Source organism: Kryptolebias marmoratus, linkage group LG3, assembly GCF_001649575.2.
Source record: "Kryptolebias marmoratus isolate JLee-2015 linkage group LG3, ASM164957v2, whole genome shotgun sequence".
Lineage (NCBI taxonomy): Eukaryota > Metazoa > Chordata > Actinopteri > Cyprinodontiformes > Rivulidae > Kryptolebias > Kryptolebias marmoratus.
In genome coordinates, this window is record NC_051432.1 from 13,093,219 (window position 1) to 13,111,306 (window position 18,088).

At 47.5% G+C, this 18,088-nt stretch overlaps 1 protein-coding gene across 4 annotated transcripts in view; it reads right to left on the minus strand.

Annotated features, from left to right (window-relative positions):
* Nucleotides 1-35: 35 nt before the first annotated feature.
* The window catches only part of coro2a (coronin, actin binding protein, 2A), a 32,301-nt gene continuing 14,248 nt past the window's right edge, over nucleotides 36-18,088 (minus strand). Inside the window, exons 1-9 of one of the 4 annotated variants that reach the window (XM_037974896.1) lie at nucleotides 13,957-14,193; nucleotides 13,842-13,877; nucleotides 7,473-7,673; nucleotides 4,489-4,605; nucleotides 3,528-3,677; nucleotides 1,514-1,693; nucleotides 971-1,087; nucleotides 278-382; nucleotides 36-183 (exon numbers count right to left, since the gene is read on the minus strand). In XM_037974896.1, the coding sequence (XP_037830824.1) occupies nucleotides 52-183; nucleotides 278-382; nucleotides 971-1,087; nucleotides 1,514-1,693; nucleotides 3,528-3,677; nucleotides 4,489-4,605; nucleotides 7,473-7,673 (1,002 nt within the window). In that variant the 5' untranslated portion in view covers nucleotides 13,842-13,877; nucleotides 13,957-14,193 and the 3' untranslated portion in view covers nucleotides 36-51. Of the gene's footprint in view, nucleotides 184-277; nucleotides 383-970; nucleotides 1,088-1,513; nucleotides 1,694-3,527; nucleotides 3,678-4,488; nucleotides 4,606-7,472; nucleotides 7,674-10,362; nucleotides 10,442-13,841; nucleotides 14,194-18,088 lie in introns of those variants that run through there. The other 3 variants (XM_017408565.3, XM_025003312.2, XM_017408556.3) reach the window with 3 other exon arrangements.

Consider the following 18,088-nt stretch of genomic DNA (forward strand, 5'->3'; position numbering starts at 1 on the left):
GGGGGGGGGGGGGTCGACTCAACCAGGAAGCAGGCAGCGCTCCGGGTAAACTCAGGAGGCTTTAACAGTGTCTGCATGTCTCTTACCCATTCCTTTCTGAGGTAAATGTGAGCGATACTCTGTCAAGAAGTGGATGTAGGGTTTTTCTGAGCTGATCTCGTAGTATCTGATATTCCCATCGCCCTAAAATAGAAATTAAAAAAAAAGGGAAAGTGACAACATCAGCTGCGTTCAGCGGTAAAGAACGGCGCGTCACGAGTCAAACTCAGGGCCGTACCTTCCCGGCAAGGTAGAGCATGTGCGTGTCGGGGTCGTAGAAAGGGAAGAGGACCCCCGAGGAACCGTCCAGGTTCTCCTGCAGCAAAGGCTCGGACAGATCGTCCTGCACAAAAAGAAAAAAAACACAGAGGATGAGAACATCCGCCACCCGCCCCGGTGTCGTTTTAATCCACCGCTGCGCAAGAAGAAGAGCTGAATTATAAACCCCAGCGCTCAATCCCTAATCCAGGCTTTGCCTTAATCCCACCCCACCCAGCAGCCCTGCCTGCTGGAGCACGCTCCCAGGTGTGGACGGAGAGCCGCAGGATGACACGATCAGGAGAATCTCAGGAGAACGATGTGACACGTTCTGCTGAAAGGCAGAGCTGCGTTCTGTCCACTAGATGGCAGCGTTGTGTTTAAAGCTGCAGCTTGATGTGGAGGTCTGAGGGATTTCAGCCTCGTGTGAACGCTGAGCCATGCATAAACAGGTTCACGTTTCTGCCCCGTTAACGTCATTAATCTGACACGTTGCTTTTGGTCACATTTTTAAACAATCAGGTTGTGACGCATTAATAACAAACAGATTAGAGGGACAAAGGACTCTAGCACGGAGCCGTGATGCGGTTGTGGATCAGCAGAACCTGAACATTAATCGGGACTCGGAGTCGTGTTTCCTCCGTGGTGGGCTGTAAGCAGCGGCGGGTCTCACCTGGTCCCACAGAGCGATCTGCCGGTCGTTGTAGCGCGAGGTGCCGGCGGTGAGGAGCAGCTTCATGTTCCCCAGGAGCAGAACCTTACTGGCTTTGTGTGCCTTGAAGTTACCTTCCTGCAGAGAAAAACAAAACAAATGACTTCCGTTAGTCGGTAGGAAACGAGAATTTAGCAGCAGAAAGCTAAAGTTAGCAAGACAGCTGACCTTAAGCTAATTAGAAGCTAAAAGTGGCACAACAAGACAACAACGTAGCAAGTGTCCCGAAGCAGAGTTTTTAAAAGAAGAATTCAGTGTTTACACATATTTACATATTTTGAAAAGCATAAAAGTTACAAAAACTAAAAGTCTTAGCCGCCGTCTCCTGAAGTAGCCAAACGTTTTGATATAAGAGCGGCTAAAATAGTTGGAGTGAAAAAAGGACGACATGAGAGGCTGTGGTAGTAGCTGAGAGTGGGACGTCCCTGCCACTAGAGGACACCGGAGCAGGGAAACAACAACAACAACAACAAAACAGACTTGTTCATTTAGACACACACACACCTGGAGCAGGTTCCCTGAGCGCGGCTCCATCAGCCGGACCTTCTTGTCCCTGCAGGTGGTGGCGAGGAGGCTGCCGTCCGTGTTGAAGGACATGGACAGAACCACGTCCGAGTGGTGTCTGATGGTCCGGACCGGGTTCTTTATGACCGCCTCCGGAGAGTCCAGGTTCCAGATCATCACCTGGAGACGGGAAAAAGGTACACAGACGGGTTCAGTCAGTCAAAAAAAATAAAAAGAGTAGAAGAAGAACTCAATCCAGACCTTTGAAGCTGGAACCGTTTTGATGATTTGCTTGGTTCACATTAAAGGGATAGTTCAGATCTTATGAAGTGGTGTTCTGTGGAAAGGTAATAATTAATATCTTACCTGCTGTAGACAAATCTTTGAATGACCACATGTTGCGGGGGGAGGGGGGTTAATTCTGACCAGACTGACGAGCTAAAGGCTAGTTCCATCGGGGTATAGATCACAGTGGATCGCTTTTATTACCCGGTAAAAAAATAAAAGTGCCTCAGTCGGCCCCAGAGGTCGCTCAAAGAGCCATCTGCAACAGGTAAGATATTAACGGTGTGAACGCCGGGTCAACATTCACTCTTATCTCTTCCTGTTTAAAGTTTTAACCGTACGTTTTTGGGCAAATTTCTGCTTCACAACAGGTCCCCCAGGGTCTTTCAGAGCCCTGAGCTTTTAGTTAATTGTTTCTTTACGCACACGTCTTATTTTTGGTCAGTGGTCAGTGGGATGGGTTTCATCCCACAAACCGGGATCGTTCTCCTTGCCGTCACGAGGAGAACGTGCACCAGAGAGATCATGGGCGAGGTGCTCGGGGGACAAGTCAAGTAACGAGGCGACAGGGTCAAAAAGGGGGTTTGTCCCTTTAGTAATCCCTCCGACACGTCCCCGACACCTGTCCAGAAGCCACCCTGCGCCCGAGGGCGGTCCAAGAGTACGTGGGCGTGGTCACCCTCAAGAGCACATGTTCTCCAACAGTCACCATTGTTGTCCCTCCCAGAAAGAAAAGCCTTAAATGGAGTTAAAAAAACAAACAAACTAATTTTGCATTTCCAGAGTCGGCTCCGGACTCCTCTGTGGCATCCAGGACAAATATTCTCCCAAGAATCATCGTCCAAAATGACATTCAGGCTGCGTTCACGCCTGACAGTCCGGTGGACTCGGTTTGATTGGGGGACCAGGATGTCAACATTTGTTCCATTTTCAGCTGCTGCGGTTCTCGTTCACTCTGCACCGAGTCAATCGAGTCAATCGATTCAAACCCTTTGAGCGACCTGTCCCCCTCCTCGCCTGTGGGTGGCGCCGCACCAAGAACTACTGAAGGAAACGACATGGAAACCTCTGAAGAAGACACTGAGCGCAACTTCCTTCTGATGGAAAAGGAAACAAAAATGGAGTGGCGTCAAATTTGAGCGGTTTTAGGATTTCTGTTTTGTCTGCGGTCCATGTGACAAACAAACCAGGAGACATTTCTCCCTCTAGTGGTAGAAACGTGCGTTTGTTTTGGTCGTATTTACCCAGAAGGCCCTGTGCTGTAGTCCACTTCCTGCTTTTGGAGCGGTCTCCGGTTTGTTTGCGTTCACCCCTGTAGTTCCATCGTTAGTCTTTTTTACATCAAAGGTGTTAATTGTTTTCAATGAAAGTTGTTTCGGTGCTGTTCTGTGTCGGCGGGTCACGTCGACAGTTTCGACGGAACATTTTTTCCCCCTTATCTCGGGGGAATTCATGCCGTTTCAGCCCTCTGTGGCTGAAAACAGACAAAAGCTGTTTGAGAGAATTTGACTCTTGTTTACCCTTGTGTGTGTGGGGGGAAAAGATGGAGGGATATGCAAAGTAAACAAGCATGCAAATCTGCACAACATGCGCTCTGTGTGTGTGTGTGTGTGTGTGTGTGTGTGTGTGTGTGTGTGTGAGAGGTCAGACTGCACAGGAGGCAGGTGATGTTCAACATCTACGTTCTGTCAAGGTTTAACCCCCCCCCCGAAAAGCCCGTGGGGTCTACCTGGTAGTCGTAGGCGGTGCTGAAGAGGATGTTGTTGGCGGTCGGGTGCCACTCGATGAGGCCCACCCTCCGGCTGTGACCCTGCAGCTCTTTCCGCGGCACCGTCAGGTTCTTCAGCATGCCGTAGGGAGGGATCTCCCACACTTTCACCTGCACACACACACACACACACACACACACACACACACACACACACATGTATGAGTCAAAAACCACCCAGTCACGAGTAAAATAAATGACTGAAGGCCCCCGCCGCCTCTTGTGTCAGAGTTTTAGTTCAGTTTGGTCAAACCGTGACAGTAACGTGAAGCGCGATGACGCAGAACGTCATGCTCGTGTTGTGAGTGACTCTCACTTACCACTACGTCAAATTTTAGCTCAATATCTGTAAAACTGGCTGAATTTCAGCCAACTTAGAGCTGGCTAATGTCGATTAGCTTTGGCGGCCGTCTTGAATTAGTTAATCAGTTGTAGGGGCACATCCAGTGATTATTTCCTGAAAGTTTCATTAAAATCAGTCCAGTCGTTCGTGAGATATTTCGCTGACAGACAAACAGGGTTTACTCCGAAACTTAATGCTAGTTTAAGGCAAAGATGAGCAGAGCTTGGAGTACGTGGTGTGAAGGACTCTCAGCTACTACCACACCAAATGTCAGGTCAGTATCTGTGAAACGGGTTGGTTCTGTCGGCCATCTTGTGTTTTAGCGGAGAGTTTCATTGAAACTCATCCAGTGGTTCGTGAGATATTTTCCTGAACGCAGACAGAAAACAAGATGGACGCCTTTGCCTTCGGGTGGCGGGCGACAATGTAAAGGCGAGAAGATTTATTTATTTATTTCCCCTTTTGCTTTCGGTCTGAGCTGCTCTGCCAGCGCAGAGGGCCATAAATTAATCTGCCTTCCAGCTCATATTCCGGTAATCACACACACCGCCCTGTGTGTGTGTGTGTGTGTGCGCGCACCGTGGCGTCCTCAGAGCAGGAGGCGATGCAGTAGTCGTCGAAGGGATTCCATTTGACGTCCAACACGTTCCCTCTGTGGCCTGACACCCGCGGCTGGTGGGGGTCCACTTTACCTGTCTGCCACCAACACACAGACACACCTGTTCAAAACACGAGAACACGGAGAACACGGAGAACACGGAGAACACGGAGAACACGGAGAACACGGAGAACACGGAGAACACGGAGAACGATCTCCTGACGGTTTGTATAAAACACTCCGAAATGAACAGGCTTTATTAATATTACCTATAAACTTGGTCTGTTTTTTATTTTTTATTATTTGGCGTTTTATGAACCGCGGGAGAGGAAATGAGCCAAACGTTTTACAGCTCTGACCTACGGTCCAACCTCCCAGGCTCCATAAAAACCGTCCCAGAAACAGACAAACAAAACAAAGCCCCTCACGTGTTTACGCAGTTACAAAACTTATCAGACTGTAAAGAAAAAAAATAAAAACGTCGGTGCCGTCACAACATCTCCACGGTTTTACCTGATCTTAAGGAAAAGATTTGTTAGCCCCTCGGGGTGCGTGCTGGGGACGACTCTCAGCTCAGAGTCTGTAAATCTGACCCAGTCGTGTTTCGATAAGGTCGATAAGCTGCGGCGGCCATGTTGACACAGACTGACTCTGAAAAGTTAATCAGTTGTAGACGTGAGTCCATATATGACTGAATGAGTTTCATTCCCATCTGACTGCCCGGTTTGTGAGATATTTTGCTAACAGACACACAAACACGCAGACAGCGGGCTCTGGTTCTACAGATCTCCCCTCTTGAAACCACAGGAGTCCAGGATCCAGAAACTTCTCGAAACTTTCCAGGTTCTGACCCGGAAGAACAGGAGAGGAGCCACCCTGAGCGGCGCTCGTCTCACGTCGGGGTTGCGTTGGTCAGCTCAGAGCGTGTGTCGTAAATGACTCTCAGCTACCACCGCGCCGAGTTTTAGCTCAGTATCTGTAAAATTGATTGAGTTATGGCCATTTCAGTGTTGGCTACGGTTGACTGGCTGCAGCGGCCATCTTGAACTGGGTTGACTCCGAAAGTTAATCAGCTGTAGACGGACAACCAGTGATTATCTCCTGGGAGTTTCGTTAAAATTCGCCCGGCGGTTCAGGAGACATTTTGCTAACAGACAGGCGAGAACGCGTCTCCTCCTGTTAGGGACGAGGAGCTGCGTTTAAAAAAGTGTTTCTGCAGATCGACGCAGGTGAGGGGGGGCTCTGAGACGGAGAGGAGGGCGGAGGGGGAGTTATGTCATTCCTGAGCTCGTATGCAATCCTCCGTCATGCCAGGAGGGAGGGAGGGAAGGAGGTGATCGGACCTGAGGGAGGATGTTTGTGTTTTTGGAGGACCCGCCGTTACGCGATGACATCAGCGCGAGAGATCGCTTGTAAAAGATAAAGCTGGTGAGATCGAGTTCTGGCCAGATAATCAAGTGACGAAAAAATAATAAAAATAAACAAAAAAAACAAAAACACTTGTGAGGTCGAGAGAATTCAGGCCGAACTGGTTTTGTGCTTTTTATAATCGGAGACGTCTCCTCCGAGTTCAGGCAGCTCCCAGTGAAAAACAACTAAATCACCCCCTAAACACTGAAACAAACAAACAAACAAACAAACAAATATGTGCAACAATAACAGTTCTTATACTTGGTCAAAGCTCATTCCTTCCTGATTCATAATGTCTATGTTAAAACTTCTTACTCCTTATATTTCCTTTAAAATCTCAATATTTGACTAAATATAAATTAGGTGAAGTTAAACCAGACATCCAAAAAAACAGAAGAAGAATGAAGAATAAGAACGAATTCAATCCTTATTTATTGTAAATGCAAGTTGTGGATTTTCCCTGCTCTTTATAAAAGGTTGAAACTAACTGCTGCGTGTGCGTTAAAAGACGAGACAATAAGCGGGTGTTGTGGATGACTCTCAGCTATGACCACGCCACATTTTAGCTCCGTATCTGCAAAACTGACTGAGTTTTAGGCGTTTGTGTGTTGGATGAGTTCAGTTGGCTGCGGCGGCCATCTTGAATCGGATGGACTCCTAAAGCAAATCAGCTGCAGACGTACATCCAGCGATTACGTCCTGAAGGTTTCACTAAAATCCGTCCTGCGGTTCACCAGATATTTCGCTAACAGACACATAAACCCGGGCGAAAACATTCAGCGAAAACAGCATTCAACGGGCGACGAACAGAAGATGCTGCAGCACAAACTCAAAGTAAAAAAAGGCTGAAGTTCGGCTGCTTTGGACACCAGTTCGACTCAGGAATTAAAGGGACGGTTCAGATCTTTTGACGTGGGGTTCTGTGGGAAGATTACAAAAACAGTAAATATCTTACCTGCTGTAGAAAGCTCTTTGAAAGACCTCAGACAGAGTTTACTTCTGACCGAACCGAGCTCACAGCTGGTCTGAGCGGGGCAAAGAAATCTATCGTTCCTGCCGGGCGTGCTACAGCTAACTGCTGCCGCCACCATTCATAGTTGAAATAAACAAAGAACTTGAAACTCCCGGCCATGCGAAGGTTTATAAAACGCACGTACTGCTGTGGGAAGGTTAACGTTAATGATGTCTGCTAACGGCTAGCCTTCGGCTGCGGACGGACTAGCCGTTAGCTCATCAAACCGGTCAGAATTTAACCACTTCTCCATGCTGAGGTCGTTCAAAGAGCCACCTGCAACAGGTAAGATACTGATTATTCCTTTAAGCTTTATTTTGGCTGCTTTTGCATGTCAACGCTTCACAATAATTCGTTTTGAATTTGGGTTAGGAACTCCAGGAAGTGAAACTGGAGCGATTAACGACCAAAAATGTTCAGAACTGTTTTTTTTTTGTTTTTAGCTGAGTCAGAAATGCAACCGGAAGAGGCAGCGTAAACCGGAACATGTTCGTCCAAAGCCTGCTGGGGGTGCGTGCGTGTGTGCGAAGCCATGAGACTCACGTGGTTGAGGGACAGCACCAGGAAGGCCCCGCCCCCGGCGCACTCGGTGATGACGGCGAGGAAGCGAGGGTTGACGGCGCAGAAGTGGTTGTCCTGGACGCTGCGCGTGATCGGCACGCCGTCATAGCAGCTCTCCTTCGAGGCGGCTTTCCCGAACACGTGGCGGAACTTGGAGCTGCGGTACTGAGGACGCCATGTCATCTGAGGGAGGACAGAGGGACAGGATGGTCAGACGGGGGGGGGACGTCCACGCACCGTGCAGCCCCCTCGGACGGAGGGCTTCACGGACGCGCTGGGACACGTGCTTTTATTGAATCTGTTGTTTTTGTTTTTAATTTCACCAGCTGAACAGAAGCTAGCCGGACTCTGCTTCTTGGTTCTTCGCCTCCTATCAAGAAGGTTCTTGGGCTCAGAACCAAGAACCGAAGTCCAGCTGCTTTCTGGAAAGGACACTAAGTCTGTGGCTTTCTCTAAAGATGTAGAACTTTTCCTCCATAAACAAACAAACAACAACAAAAACATCAAAATGTTAGAAAACAATCAGCAGAAAACTGACGACGCCTTCATCGTCGTCTGAGATCCCCGAAGCCGGCGGCTCCTTCTTACAGAAGGACTAAAGATGCTGAAAGTGGATCGTTAAAGTGGAGACGTCTGAATGTCCTAAAGATTCGCTCTACAGGATTAGTTCAGGGGTCGAGGAAAAGGCATCGAATGAAACAAACAAACAGCCTTTTTCAGGCTGCTGCTCCAGTCAGGTCGTGGCACCAACACCAACCGCTTCACAGTTTGAGGCTGGAGCCGGAGCTTTAATCTGCTCTGTGAGGGGAAAAAAAGGTTCAACTGGATTTTAAATTGAACTGCTGATACACAGGGACAGAAATAAAACAACTCAGAAGACTTCCCAAACTCCGGGTGTGTTTTTAGCTCGTTTCCTTGAGCCGGTCGAGGCTCGTGTCGTTACTCTGAGGGGCTGAGTGACTCGGGGCAGACTCTGCCTGCTGGGTCGTTACGTATGGATTAAGGGTGGAGGCTGACGGATGCGAGGCTGACGCAATGAAAACAAAATAAAGAATAAAAACACACCAAAAAGTCTCCCTTTTCCGGCTTCAAATCTTCAGGTTGCTCTGACGACTCGTGCAAACTCCAGCGGTGGGTTCCGATGACCGCTGAATAAATACGGGAGGAGAGACCTCCAGGTCAAAGTAAGACCCGCAAAGAAACTCAAGACGCCGCCTCCTGGTTCCACCTGTCGCTCTTTACCCCGAGGCCGTCCCGACGAGACAAAACCGCCGATGAGTTGTTGGGATGTTTCCATACCTGACAGGGAGCTTTTTTTCTCAACCTGTCTTTCAGCAGGTAGGCTGTTCAGGCATCTACGACAGGTAAGACATTAATCGCTCGTAACTTTCCCGCAGCGCAGCGCTCTAAAAGAACAGCCCATCAGCTTCAGGGGGACGGTGCCGTTTTCACATTTATCTGCATAAAGCAGCTTCAAACTGCTGTGCTTCACAATTTCCTGCTAGGATTTAAAGCACGTCATCAAAAGCAGCAAAACGGCCCCGTACCATGACGCTGCCACCACTGTGTTTCACACATACAGCCTCGGAGTGGAGCGTTTCATCTCCCATCCAAACCCAACACGTCCTGACCCGGCTGCTGTACGCCCAAACGTTCATTTTGTGGACATGTTTAGCTGTAATTTGTTATTTCACGCATGCCATCATGGGGTGCGGGAGTAGGCGGGACTTAAAGCCCCACGCTGTTGGGGCACGGACCCAAAAACACAACATGGTGGCTCCTGCTGGCGTCAACTACCATCAACAAGAGAAGGAGGGGGCATTTGGTTTCTTATAATAATCTACAGGGGAACCTTTTGGTGATTTAGAAATGATCTAAACTCTTATAATTTATTGGGCACTTAATGTACCCCCATACCATCAGAGAGGCAGGCTTTGGAACTGTGCGGAGGACGTGGCGTCCATGGTTTCCAAAAAAATAAGTATTTCAAATTTAGATTTTTTTTGCCTAAGTCCATTTTTAATAAGAGCAGACAGCTGTGTTTCTGGATGTCCACATCTGGCTCCTTCTCTGCCTGATAGAGCTTTAACCAACAATTGTGGACGTCACAGGGAGCTGTGCTTACAGACGGAGATTGGTGGAAGTGTCCCTGAGCCCGCGCTGTGATGTCCAGAGCAGAACCAGACCCGGTTTTAACGAGGGTCTGAAGATCCCGAGCAGCACCTGTTGTCCTCTGATTCTTGACGAGCTGCAGATGACCGGACGGTCTCCATCGAGCAACGTTATTCTCAAAATGTTCCACTAATTTTAGGCACAGTTTCTCCTTAACCGGTGAGCCTCTGCCCATCTTTACATCAGAGACATTCAGTCTCTCACTGACCTGTTACCAGTTAACCTAGTTAACCTTAACTAGCTGCTGAACGCTCCTCCAGCTGCTTCTTCTTCAAACCACTTTGTTTTTCAGCCTTTTGCTGCTCCTGTTCCAACCTTTTTTTTTTAAATGTGTTGCTGCCATACAACTAAAAATGACCCCATTTCTTTACAAAAAAATGGTCAAATTTCTTACTTTGTTCCTTTGATGTGTTTACCGTGTTCCACTGTGAACACAGTTTGGGTGATTTCTGGTTTCATTTACCTTTCAAGCATCGTCCCACCTTTTTGTACAAACACTTTGAACTGCACCCTCCGGATCGTGGAAATGAAACTCGCTCGGGCGAATTGAAATCTTGCTTTGCGGCTCTTTTTTTTTTTTTTTTTTTTTTTTTTTACCTCATTACACGGTCCCCCCCTCCCCAGAAAGCAAAGCTCAGTGAGGCTACATGCAGTCCCACATCTGCCGCAATCAGCACAGTCGTGTTCTGCTGAGGCTTACGGCTCGGGGACGAGAAGCTTTCCAAGACCGACAGCCAGGAGCATCCATGGCAGGCTGGAGCGAGGCCAGCGGGCAGCATCCTCTCTGCAGCAGGTACACATGGGGGGGCGTCCTGTCTCGGCTCCTCACACACACACACGCCATCCTAGCTATTTTTACACCCGCTCCTTTCTGATAAAAAGAGAAAAAGCGACACACTGACAGATGAAAACTGCTTTATTCTTGACTAATTCCTTTGATTAGTGGGGGGGTAGATGCTGTCTAGTTTGTCAAAGGGAAACTTATTTTAGTCCAGGAGCTGTGAGTCACAGCGTCACATCTGCATCAGCGAGGCAGGGAAAACAGACTTAAAGCTGAACTAAAACACACACACAGGAGATCTGCCAAAGTTAACGTCGGGGTCAGATTTGTTTTATAGACGTAAACAGCAGCTGTGTTCAGCCGGCACGTTGGCTGCCACGCCTCTCTTCGACTTGCCGAGGCGCACCTTTTTTGTTTTTTTTAGTTATTGATTAGTGCGGGCCTGCAGCTACGAGTTCCGTGCTATTCTGTCAAAACGTGCAGATGCCAAACATGCATCGATGCGCCGTCAGTCATTCGCCCAGCGCTGAAAGAAAAAAGGAGAGGCAGTCGTGTTTCGGCTCGTGCCTCTGTGTGTGTGTGTTTGTATCAGAAGCATGTTGGATTGTAATGAACCTTTTTCGGGAAATAAGAACTACAAACAGGTTGTCAAGCCAACTCAAAGACGGTCGCCACAGCCGGCTGACCTCAGGAAACACAAAGGCAGCTGTCACCGAGTCGCCGTTCGAGGCACTGAGCTCAAGTTTGGTCTGGTGGCGCCTCAGAGCCCTACACATTGTGTCGAGGCTGTCTGTCTGTTAGCAAAATATCTCATGAAGCGCACGACTTATAACTCTGAGCCCCACGGTATTACATGAAATCATTTACAAGGTTGGCCCAAAAATGGCTGCGACTCAGTCCTTTCACAGCAAAAAGATCATCTCAGTCTGAAACCTTGGCGTGAAAGGCGGCGGGCGATATGCATTCCTGCCTTTAGATTTCCTAATAAATCCTCCGCCCCTCCCTCCGCTTCCAAACACGGTGACCTCTCGACAGACAGCCTTATCTCGAGGATCTGCCTCGTCCGGCAGAAAGGCGTGATGTTTTGCAAACTCCCGGGGCAAAATTCAAGCCGAGGAATGTACAGGTGTGAGTGCATGTCGCGGCACATTTCAGCCCACGTATTCGCCGAGCGTCTGAGTGAGCAAGACTCGAGTCTGAGGCCGTCTGATATCGCTCCCGCACGCGCACGAACACGCACGCACGGGCAGCTTACAAACTGGTAATGGGATAATGGGCCCTGCAGATAATCCTGAGAGCTGATTCACGCCTGGGATGCCTCTCTCTGTTTTACCTGGGGGAAACGTCTCTCAAAAAAACGGCGACTTTCTGCTTCCCCAGAAAAAAAAACTAAAATACAAAACACCCCACCGCCGCTATCACTTCCCGTCGAGAAATCCGAGGCATCCGCGTCCTTATCTTCGACTCGTGATCGTCCTTTATCCCGGCAGGCCGCTTTACAGGTGTGTAAATTCAGGACAAGACAAAAGGAGGTTGATGATTAACAGTTTAGTGTGCAGGGTGTGGATGATCAGGAAGAAACACGGGGGCTTGAAGAAGAAAAATAACGATTTTGTGTACTTGTGTGACTATTTCCGCCTGTTTTTGGCGATTTCAGATGTGAGTATCTGTCGGTGTCTGCATCCTGTTAGAAAAATGTCTTTGCCTTTCTCGTCGAACACAAAGAAACACACCTCTCAGGAAGGTTTCTGAAGTCTGGACTGCAGCTCGGCGGCAGTAATGATTCCCGAGGAATGAGCGGTTCGACGGAGACTTTGGATCCAAACAATGCAATGATTTTTTTTTGTTGTTTTTTCTTTGTTTTGTTTTTATCTTAACTTTGAGATAACAGCAGCTGGTCTTAGATAGTTTCTCTTCAAACTAGTTGATTCGTTTTGGTGGAATCGTTACAGAGAGGACCATCAGATCCAAGAGCAAAGGACAGCAGAAATGAGCCTTTAGGTTTCACACCTGAGCCTTTTAAAACTCACAGAGCTACATTTTGAATATATGCACACAAATCTGAAACGGACACGATCTCAGTTTATACCTAAAAGAACTAATTGTGAGAATGTGCACAAGCTGCCACCTTGCAAGCCAAAGTTTTAAGCAAAGATCTTTTCTGATCTGTTAGCGCTCAGAGCACGTGATGGGCACAACTCTCAGCTACTACCACACCAAATTTGACCCCAAAATCTGCAAAACTGGGTGAGCTGCAGCCTCGCTTGTGCTCCCTAAAGTCAACTTTTATTTGTTTGTTTTTTTTATTTGGATGTAAGCTATTCAAACGGGCCAGAAAAGGAGCAAAAAACAATCAAATCGAAGCCGAAGCAACCCGAAATGTCTCCTCGAGGCGTCTTTGCCATGAGCTGACGCCTGAATGTTTCCCATTAGTCCTCCACCGCCGCCGCGAGCCCATTAGCCGCTGAAAACATCCATGTTGTTTGTGAAGCCATATCAAGAGCGCCCCGACGCTTAAAGAGGCTTTACTGTAAGCTGACGGAGGATATGAGGAAACCATTAATGATTCCATCTGAATCCCTCCAACCATTAACCAAAGAGTGCTTTCATCAGCATCCGTCCGTCCGTCCATCTTTACTCCCTCTTCCATGCAGGGTTTCAGGGAGCTGGTGCCATCTCCAGAGGTGGGAATTTCCAAACATCCTGCATTCTTTGTCTCCAAACTTAGAGAAGACAGCAAATTTCTCTCATTTTTAAAATTAAAATAATCAAAGAAAAACTGAATATTTCCTAACCGAAGAGGGTTTTTGCTCTCGGCCGGTGGTCAGCCTTGCCCCGGAGGAAGACTTTTGCCTCTTTCTTCATCCTCCGAGCTCCACGGCTCATAAGGAACAAACTATTGAGCGCCAGCTGACGGAACGTCGCTCCCCAAATCGCCACACTGTCCCTTTAAACTGTGAATGGTGGAAAAAACAGGAACTAACCAGAAGACCTCAGAGCGCCTGCAGGTCAGACCACGGCGCGCAGATTTTGGGGCACTATGATGAAGATGAAGATGATGATGTCACTTTCAGTTTTTCTACTAAGATGTTGCAACAGGACAAATGACGTCACATGCTGTCAGAAATATGTGAGCTGTGCAGAAAGGTTGTTTATTTTTAGTTTGTTTTGTCTTTTCAAAACCTGCCCAGACTCACGCTCTGTTTTACATCAGGAATCTGGATTCTTTAAGTCTTGAGTTTAAAAAAAAAAGGGCGAGCTTCATCTGACAGACGGACGCACAGAAAGTGAAAGATCAATAAACGCGACCTGACGGAGAAGAGACGGATCAGAGGAAGAGTTTGACGTAGGGAAGGGGAAAAACGGAGAACATGGGAGAGGAGCTCAGCAGCTCTTACCCTGTCGAGTGTGTCTGCAGCAGCAGCAGCAGGTTCCTGGGTGAGGACAAAGTTACTCCGTGTCTCAGACAGACGAGCCAAAAAAAAAAAAAAGAAAAAAGAAAGAAATCCTCACTCCTTTTAGGTTTTTATCTCAGGAGCATGGATCGATGCTGCTGCGCCTCCAGACGTCTCCGTCCTCCGAGTTTAAACTCTTTGACATCCGCGGGCGGTGTGTGTGTGTGTGAGTGTGTGTGTGCAGCATGAAGCCGAGTGCGTGTGTGAACAAGCAAGGGGAGTGTGTACTCCTCCCTGAGAGGGAGGTGACTCTGAGCAGGGAGAGAGAGGGAGAGAGAGGAGCAGGTAAAATCTCACTCCTCCACACTGTTTGCTCAACCAGGATTTCTTCCCTAATCTTTGCACGGAACGAGGAAGAGGAGCAGGAGGAAGCTGCGGACACTCCTCAGTCGCTCTTGTTGCGCAAAAATATTAAAAAATAAAAAAATGAAAAGTCACCAGCTGGCCTGAGGCGCTGCATTTGTCTGCAAGTGAGCGTTCATGTGTTCTTTATTAGGCAACATTTGATCTGACTGCACTGAGTTGCAGCTCCTCCAAGACAAAACTCGTAAACAAGAGAGACATTGAAGCCGCTAGTCCTCGAAGGAATGCACGTCACCTGCCTCCATCCATACAGGAGCTTTAAACCAAATCCTCTCAAACCTCACCGATGTCAACACACGCCGTCGTGTGTGATACGGCCACATCTGTCAGCCCTCAGAGTGTGTGTTGTGAAAGACTCTCAGCTACTACCAAACCGGATTTTATCTCAGTGTCTGTAAAACTGACAGTTGTTACCATTTCTGTGCTGGCTGAGTCGATCAGCAGTGGCGGCCATCTTGTATCGGGTCGACATGAAACGATAACCGGTCGTAGACGTGCACCCAGTGATTACTTTCTGAGAGTTTCATTAAAACCCGTCCAGTGGCTCCTGAGATATTTTGCTAACAGACAGGCAGGGCTGAACGCCGTGGTTCGAATGCAGCGTGTCGCACTTCAAGTATGTGACGCGTATGACTGTCAGCTACTACCACACCAGATTTTGGTTAAATATCTATAAAATTGACCGAGTTCTACCCATGTTTCTGATGGCTAAGGTCAGTTTGCTGTGGCGGCCATCTTGAATTCAAACGGCGCACACACAGACAGGTCAACTTCGCCTATTAGCAGCGGGAGATATTAAAAACAATAAATAAATACACTGTGATAAATATAAAGTAAATAAAACTCAGTGAATGCAAATAATTACGCTTGTTTGAATTGTTTGATTTAACAAGCTGAAACAAAAAACGACTTCCTGCCACATTTTATATAAAAAAAGAAGAAACCCTCATAAATGTAAAGAGCAACTAAATATCTGTCCTTAAACTAAACATATAAAAGTAAAAACTTATGTTTCCTACAGCTTCTTAAAAGCTTCTATAGATTCAAAGATCTCAACTAAAGACACCAAAACAAGAAAAAGGTCCATCAGCCTCAATAAATATAAAGAAATGGTTTAAAACAATCAAACATGTGACTTATGAAGCATGTTCTGGTAAATATATTTGATTACAGCTTATGTTCTGATTTTCTTGTGTCGTTTTTGTCGTTGCCACGAGTGAACTGTAAGTAAAAATGACTTATAAGGCAACAGTGATGCGATTATCCAAACATTCGTCCCGTCACTGGATGACAGAACTCGTCCTACTCTACTAAAACCATCTGCTTTTTCATTAAAGAACAAAAAAAGGCACGAAAAATTGACACTAGATTAGACCGTCTGCATCGCTGGACGCGTGCCGACCAGTTCAATAGTTCACGAGGCTTCAGCTAAAAAAGAATAAATAAATCGGTGGCTCCAAAAACAAACTGAAGGGTTACGTAACGACTTTAGAGGCCGGAGCTAACGGGTCTATGTGGGAGAAAGAGACCTTCACACGGTCGAGCGGAGCGGGGTGGGGGGGGGTGTGAGGAGATCAATAACTGCGACTGCACAAAACGTGACCTCCTGCGTGACACGAGAGGAGCTGCTCAGACCGGGTCAGGTCCCGATTTAGTTCTTCGTGTTTCTCACCTTGGCGGCTCCTTTTCGCTCGGTTTTCTGGTTGCCCACACCAGTCTGCAGGGTTCCAACAGATCGCTCTGTGGCTGACTGAGCAGGCTTATCCAACAGCCCTCCTGTAAACCAGAAGGTTGCTGGTTTGAGCCCCCGCTCCGTCAGTCTCAGCCGTTGTGTCCTTGGGGAAGACGCTTCACCTGCCTCGCCTACTGGTGGTGGTCAGAGGGGTCGGTGGCACTGATTTAATGGCAGCCTCACTTCTGTCAGCCACCATCAGTGTGTGAATGATTGTAGTGTGAAGCGCTTTGGGGTCCTTGGACTAGATAAGGTGCTATACAAGCGTTTACCATTTATGTGGTTGCACCAACCAAAGACTGTATATGAAGGGAGTACTGTTATGAGCTGAAACGTTTTGACTCATTGTGGCGTTTCTCAATTTCCTCCCTTGAGTTTCGAACATGTTCTAAAGATTTGTGTCGCACATTTTCTCTTAAGTCAGTCACAAATTTGTCGTTAATGATAAAGCTTATCGATTTCTGCTGCAGGCGTCTCCAACCCGTCCCCGGAGCGATGCAGCTGTGTTTTGACTTGTGCGTTGAAGATGTCCTGTCCAGGTCTTAAAAAAAAAGAACAAAAAAAAACACGCTGACGATAAATAAGATTAAACAAAAACTGGTCCTTTTTCAGTTGGTTAAAACCATAAACGTGGGAGCGACTGCCAAAGCAAGCCGAGGCACAACAAAATAATGTGCGCGACCTACAGTGCAGTTGTGCGAGCCGTGCACGCAGCAATAATTATGCGGATCACTTAGTCGCAAACAAGAGGACCCCAACAAAACATTTCCCACAAACTAACGTCAAACAATCGCAGCCCAGAGAGATATTCCCTCAAAGATGGATGCGATATCAAAATGAATCCAGTTTACGGAAACTTCCTTATTATATTTACGGAGCAGGTGTCTAAAAGCTCGGGATGTGGCGCTGAAAGTCCAACCTACACACCTGCACACGATCACGGTGTCTAAATTAGTCGATTTATCACCAGGCAACAAGCTAGTTCTGTTTGCGAAGAGTGCCGGGTTCGAAAGTTCGAGTTTTATTGATCTGGAGGGATGCCAAGGGGAAGTCCAGGCCTATATCTGAAAAGGGGAAATCCCCCCAAGCGTCACCATGAGGCCAAACGTTATACGAAGGGATTTCCCACTGGCAGAGAAAAATTATACATTTCAAAGAAAACTACGTAAAAGGATTATTACTGAAGACAAACCTGTTAGAAAACATCAATTTAAAAGTTAATTTAAGATTGTAATATGCTACTTTAGTTACAGGAATCATTAGATGGGCTAATTTTTATGCAGATCTCAATAACGGAAAATAAATATTCACGTCTTTTGCACTGCAGCCTGAGCTCAATCGGACTCATTTTTGCCAGTACGGGTCACATATAGTTAGATGATGGTCAAAAGAAACATCTACAGCCTCTGCACACTACGTTTACTGCAGCATGAGATGGGTTTGTAACGCACCGCGTAGACGTTGTTCAGTCGAGAAAACGGCGACAAACTGAACAAATGTCGCCACGCAAAAAAGCGTAGAAGTTGGATATGAGGTCATGCAGTGTTCTTTCCCACGGTTATGAGAAAGAAGTTGTTTTATAGGCCTGATAGGGTACTAAGTACCATCACTTCAGAAATCCAGACTATCCCTGGATAGGCTGAACGTCTCTCCCTTTGTCCCTTTCAGCAGCGGCCACCTGCCGCTGCTTCCATTTGGTAATTCATCCAGTCCAAACAGAAGATGTTAGGACTTCGGTGTATGGTTACACACGACGAGCTGGCACGAGAATCCAGCAGGAGAGGCCCTGCGACATCGCAGCGCTTCTAACAAACGCACGCGCGTGTTAGATCTGCTCCGTGACCAACTCTGTCGCAACCACCTCCATGCTTACAAACACAACGCTACCAAGCAACAAACACGCGCCGGTCCCACCTTGAAATAGGGCAGCAAAAAAACCCGACACGCTGACAAGAAAAGCAGCGCCACGTTTTACTACCCCAAAAAAAGATGGAGTGCGTTATCCGCACGTCTGGAGCGTTTCCATTTACAAGATGGTGGGGAAAAAGGCAAACGGCAGCAGGGAAAAACAGACACTAGAATCTACTCAGGTGTA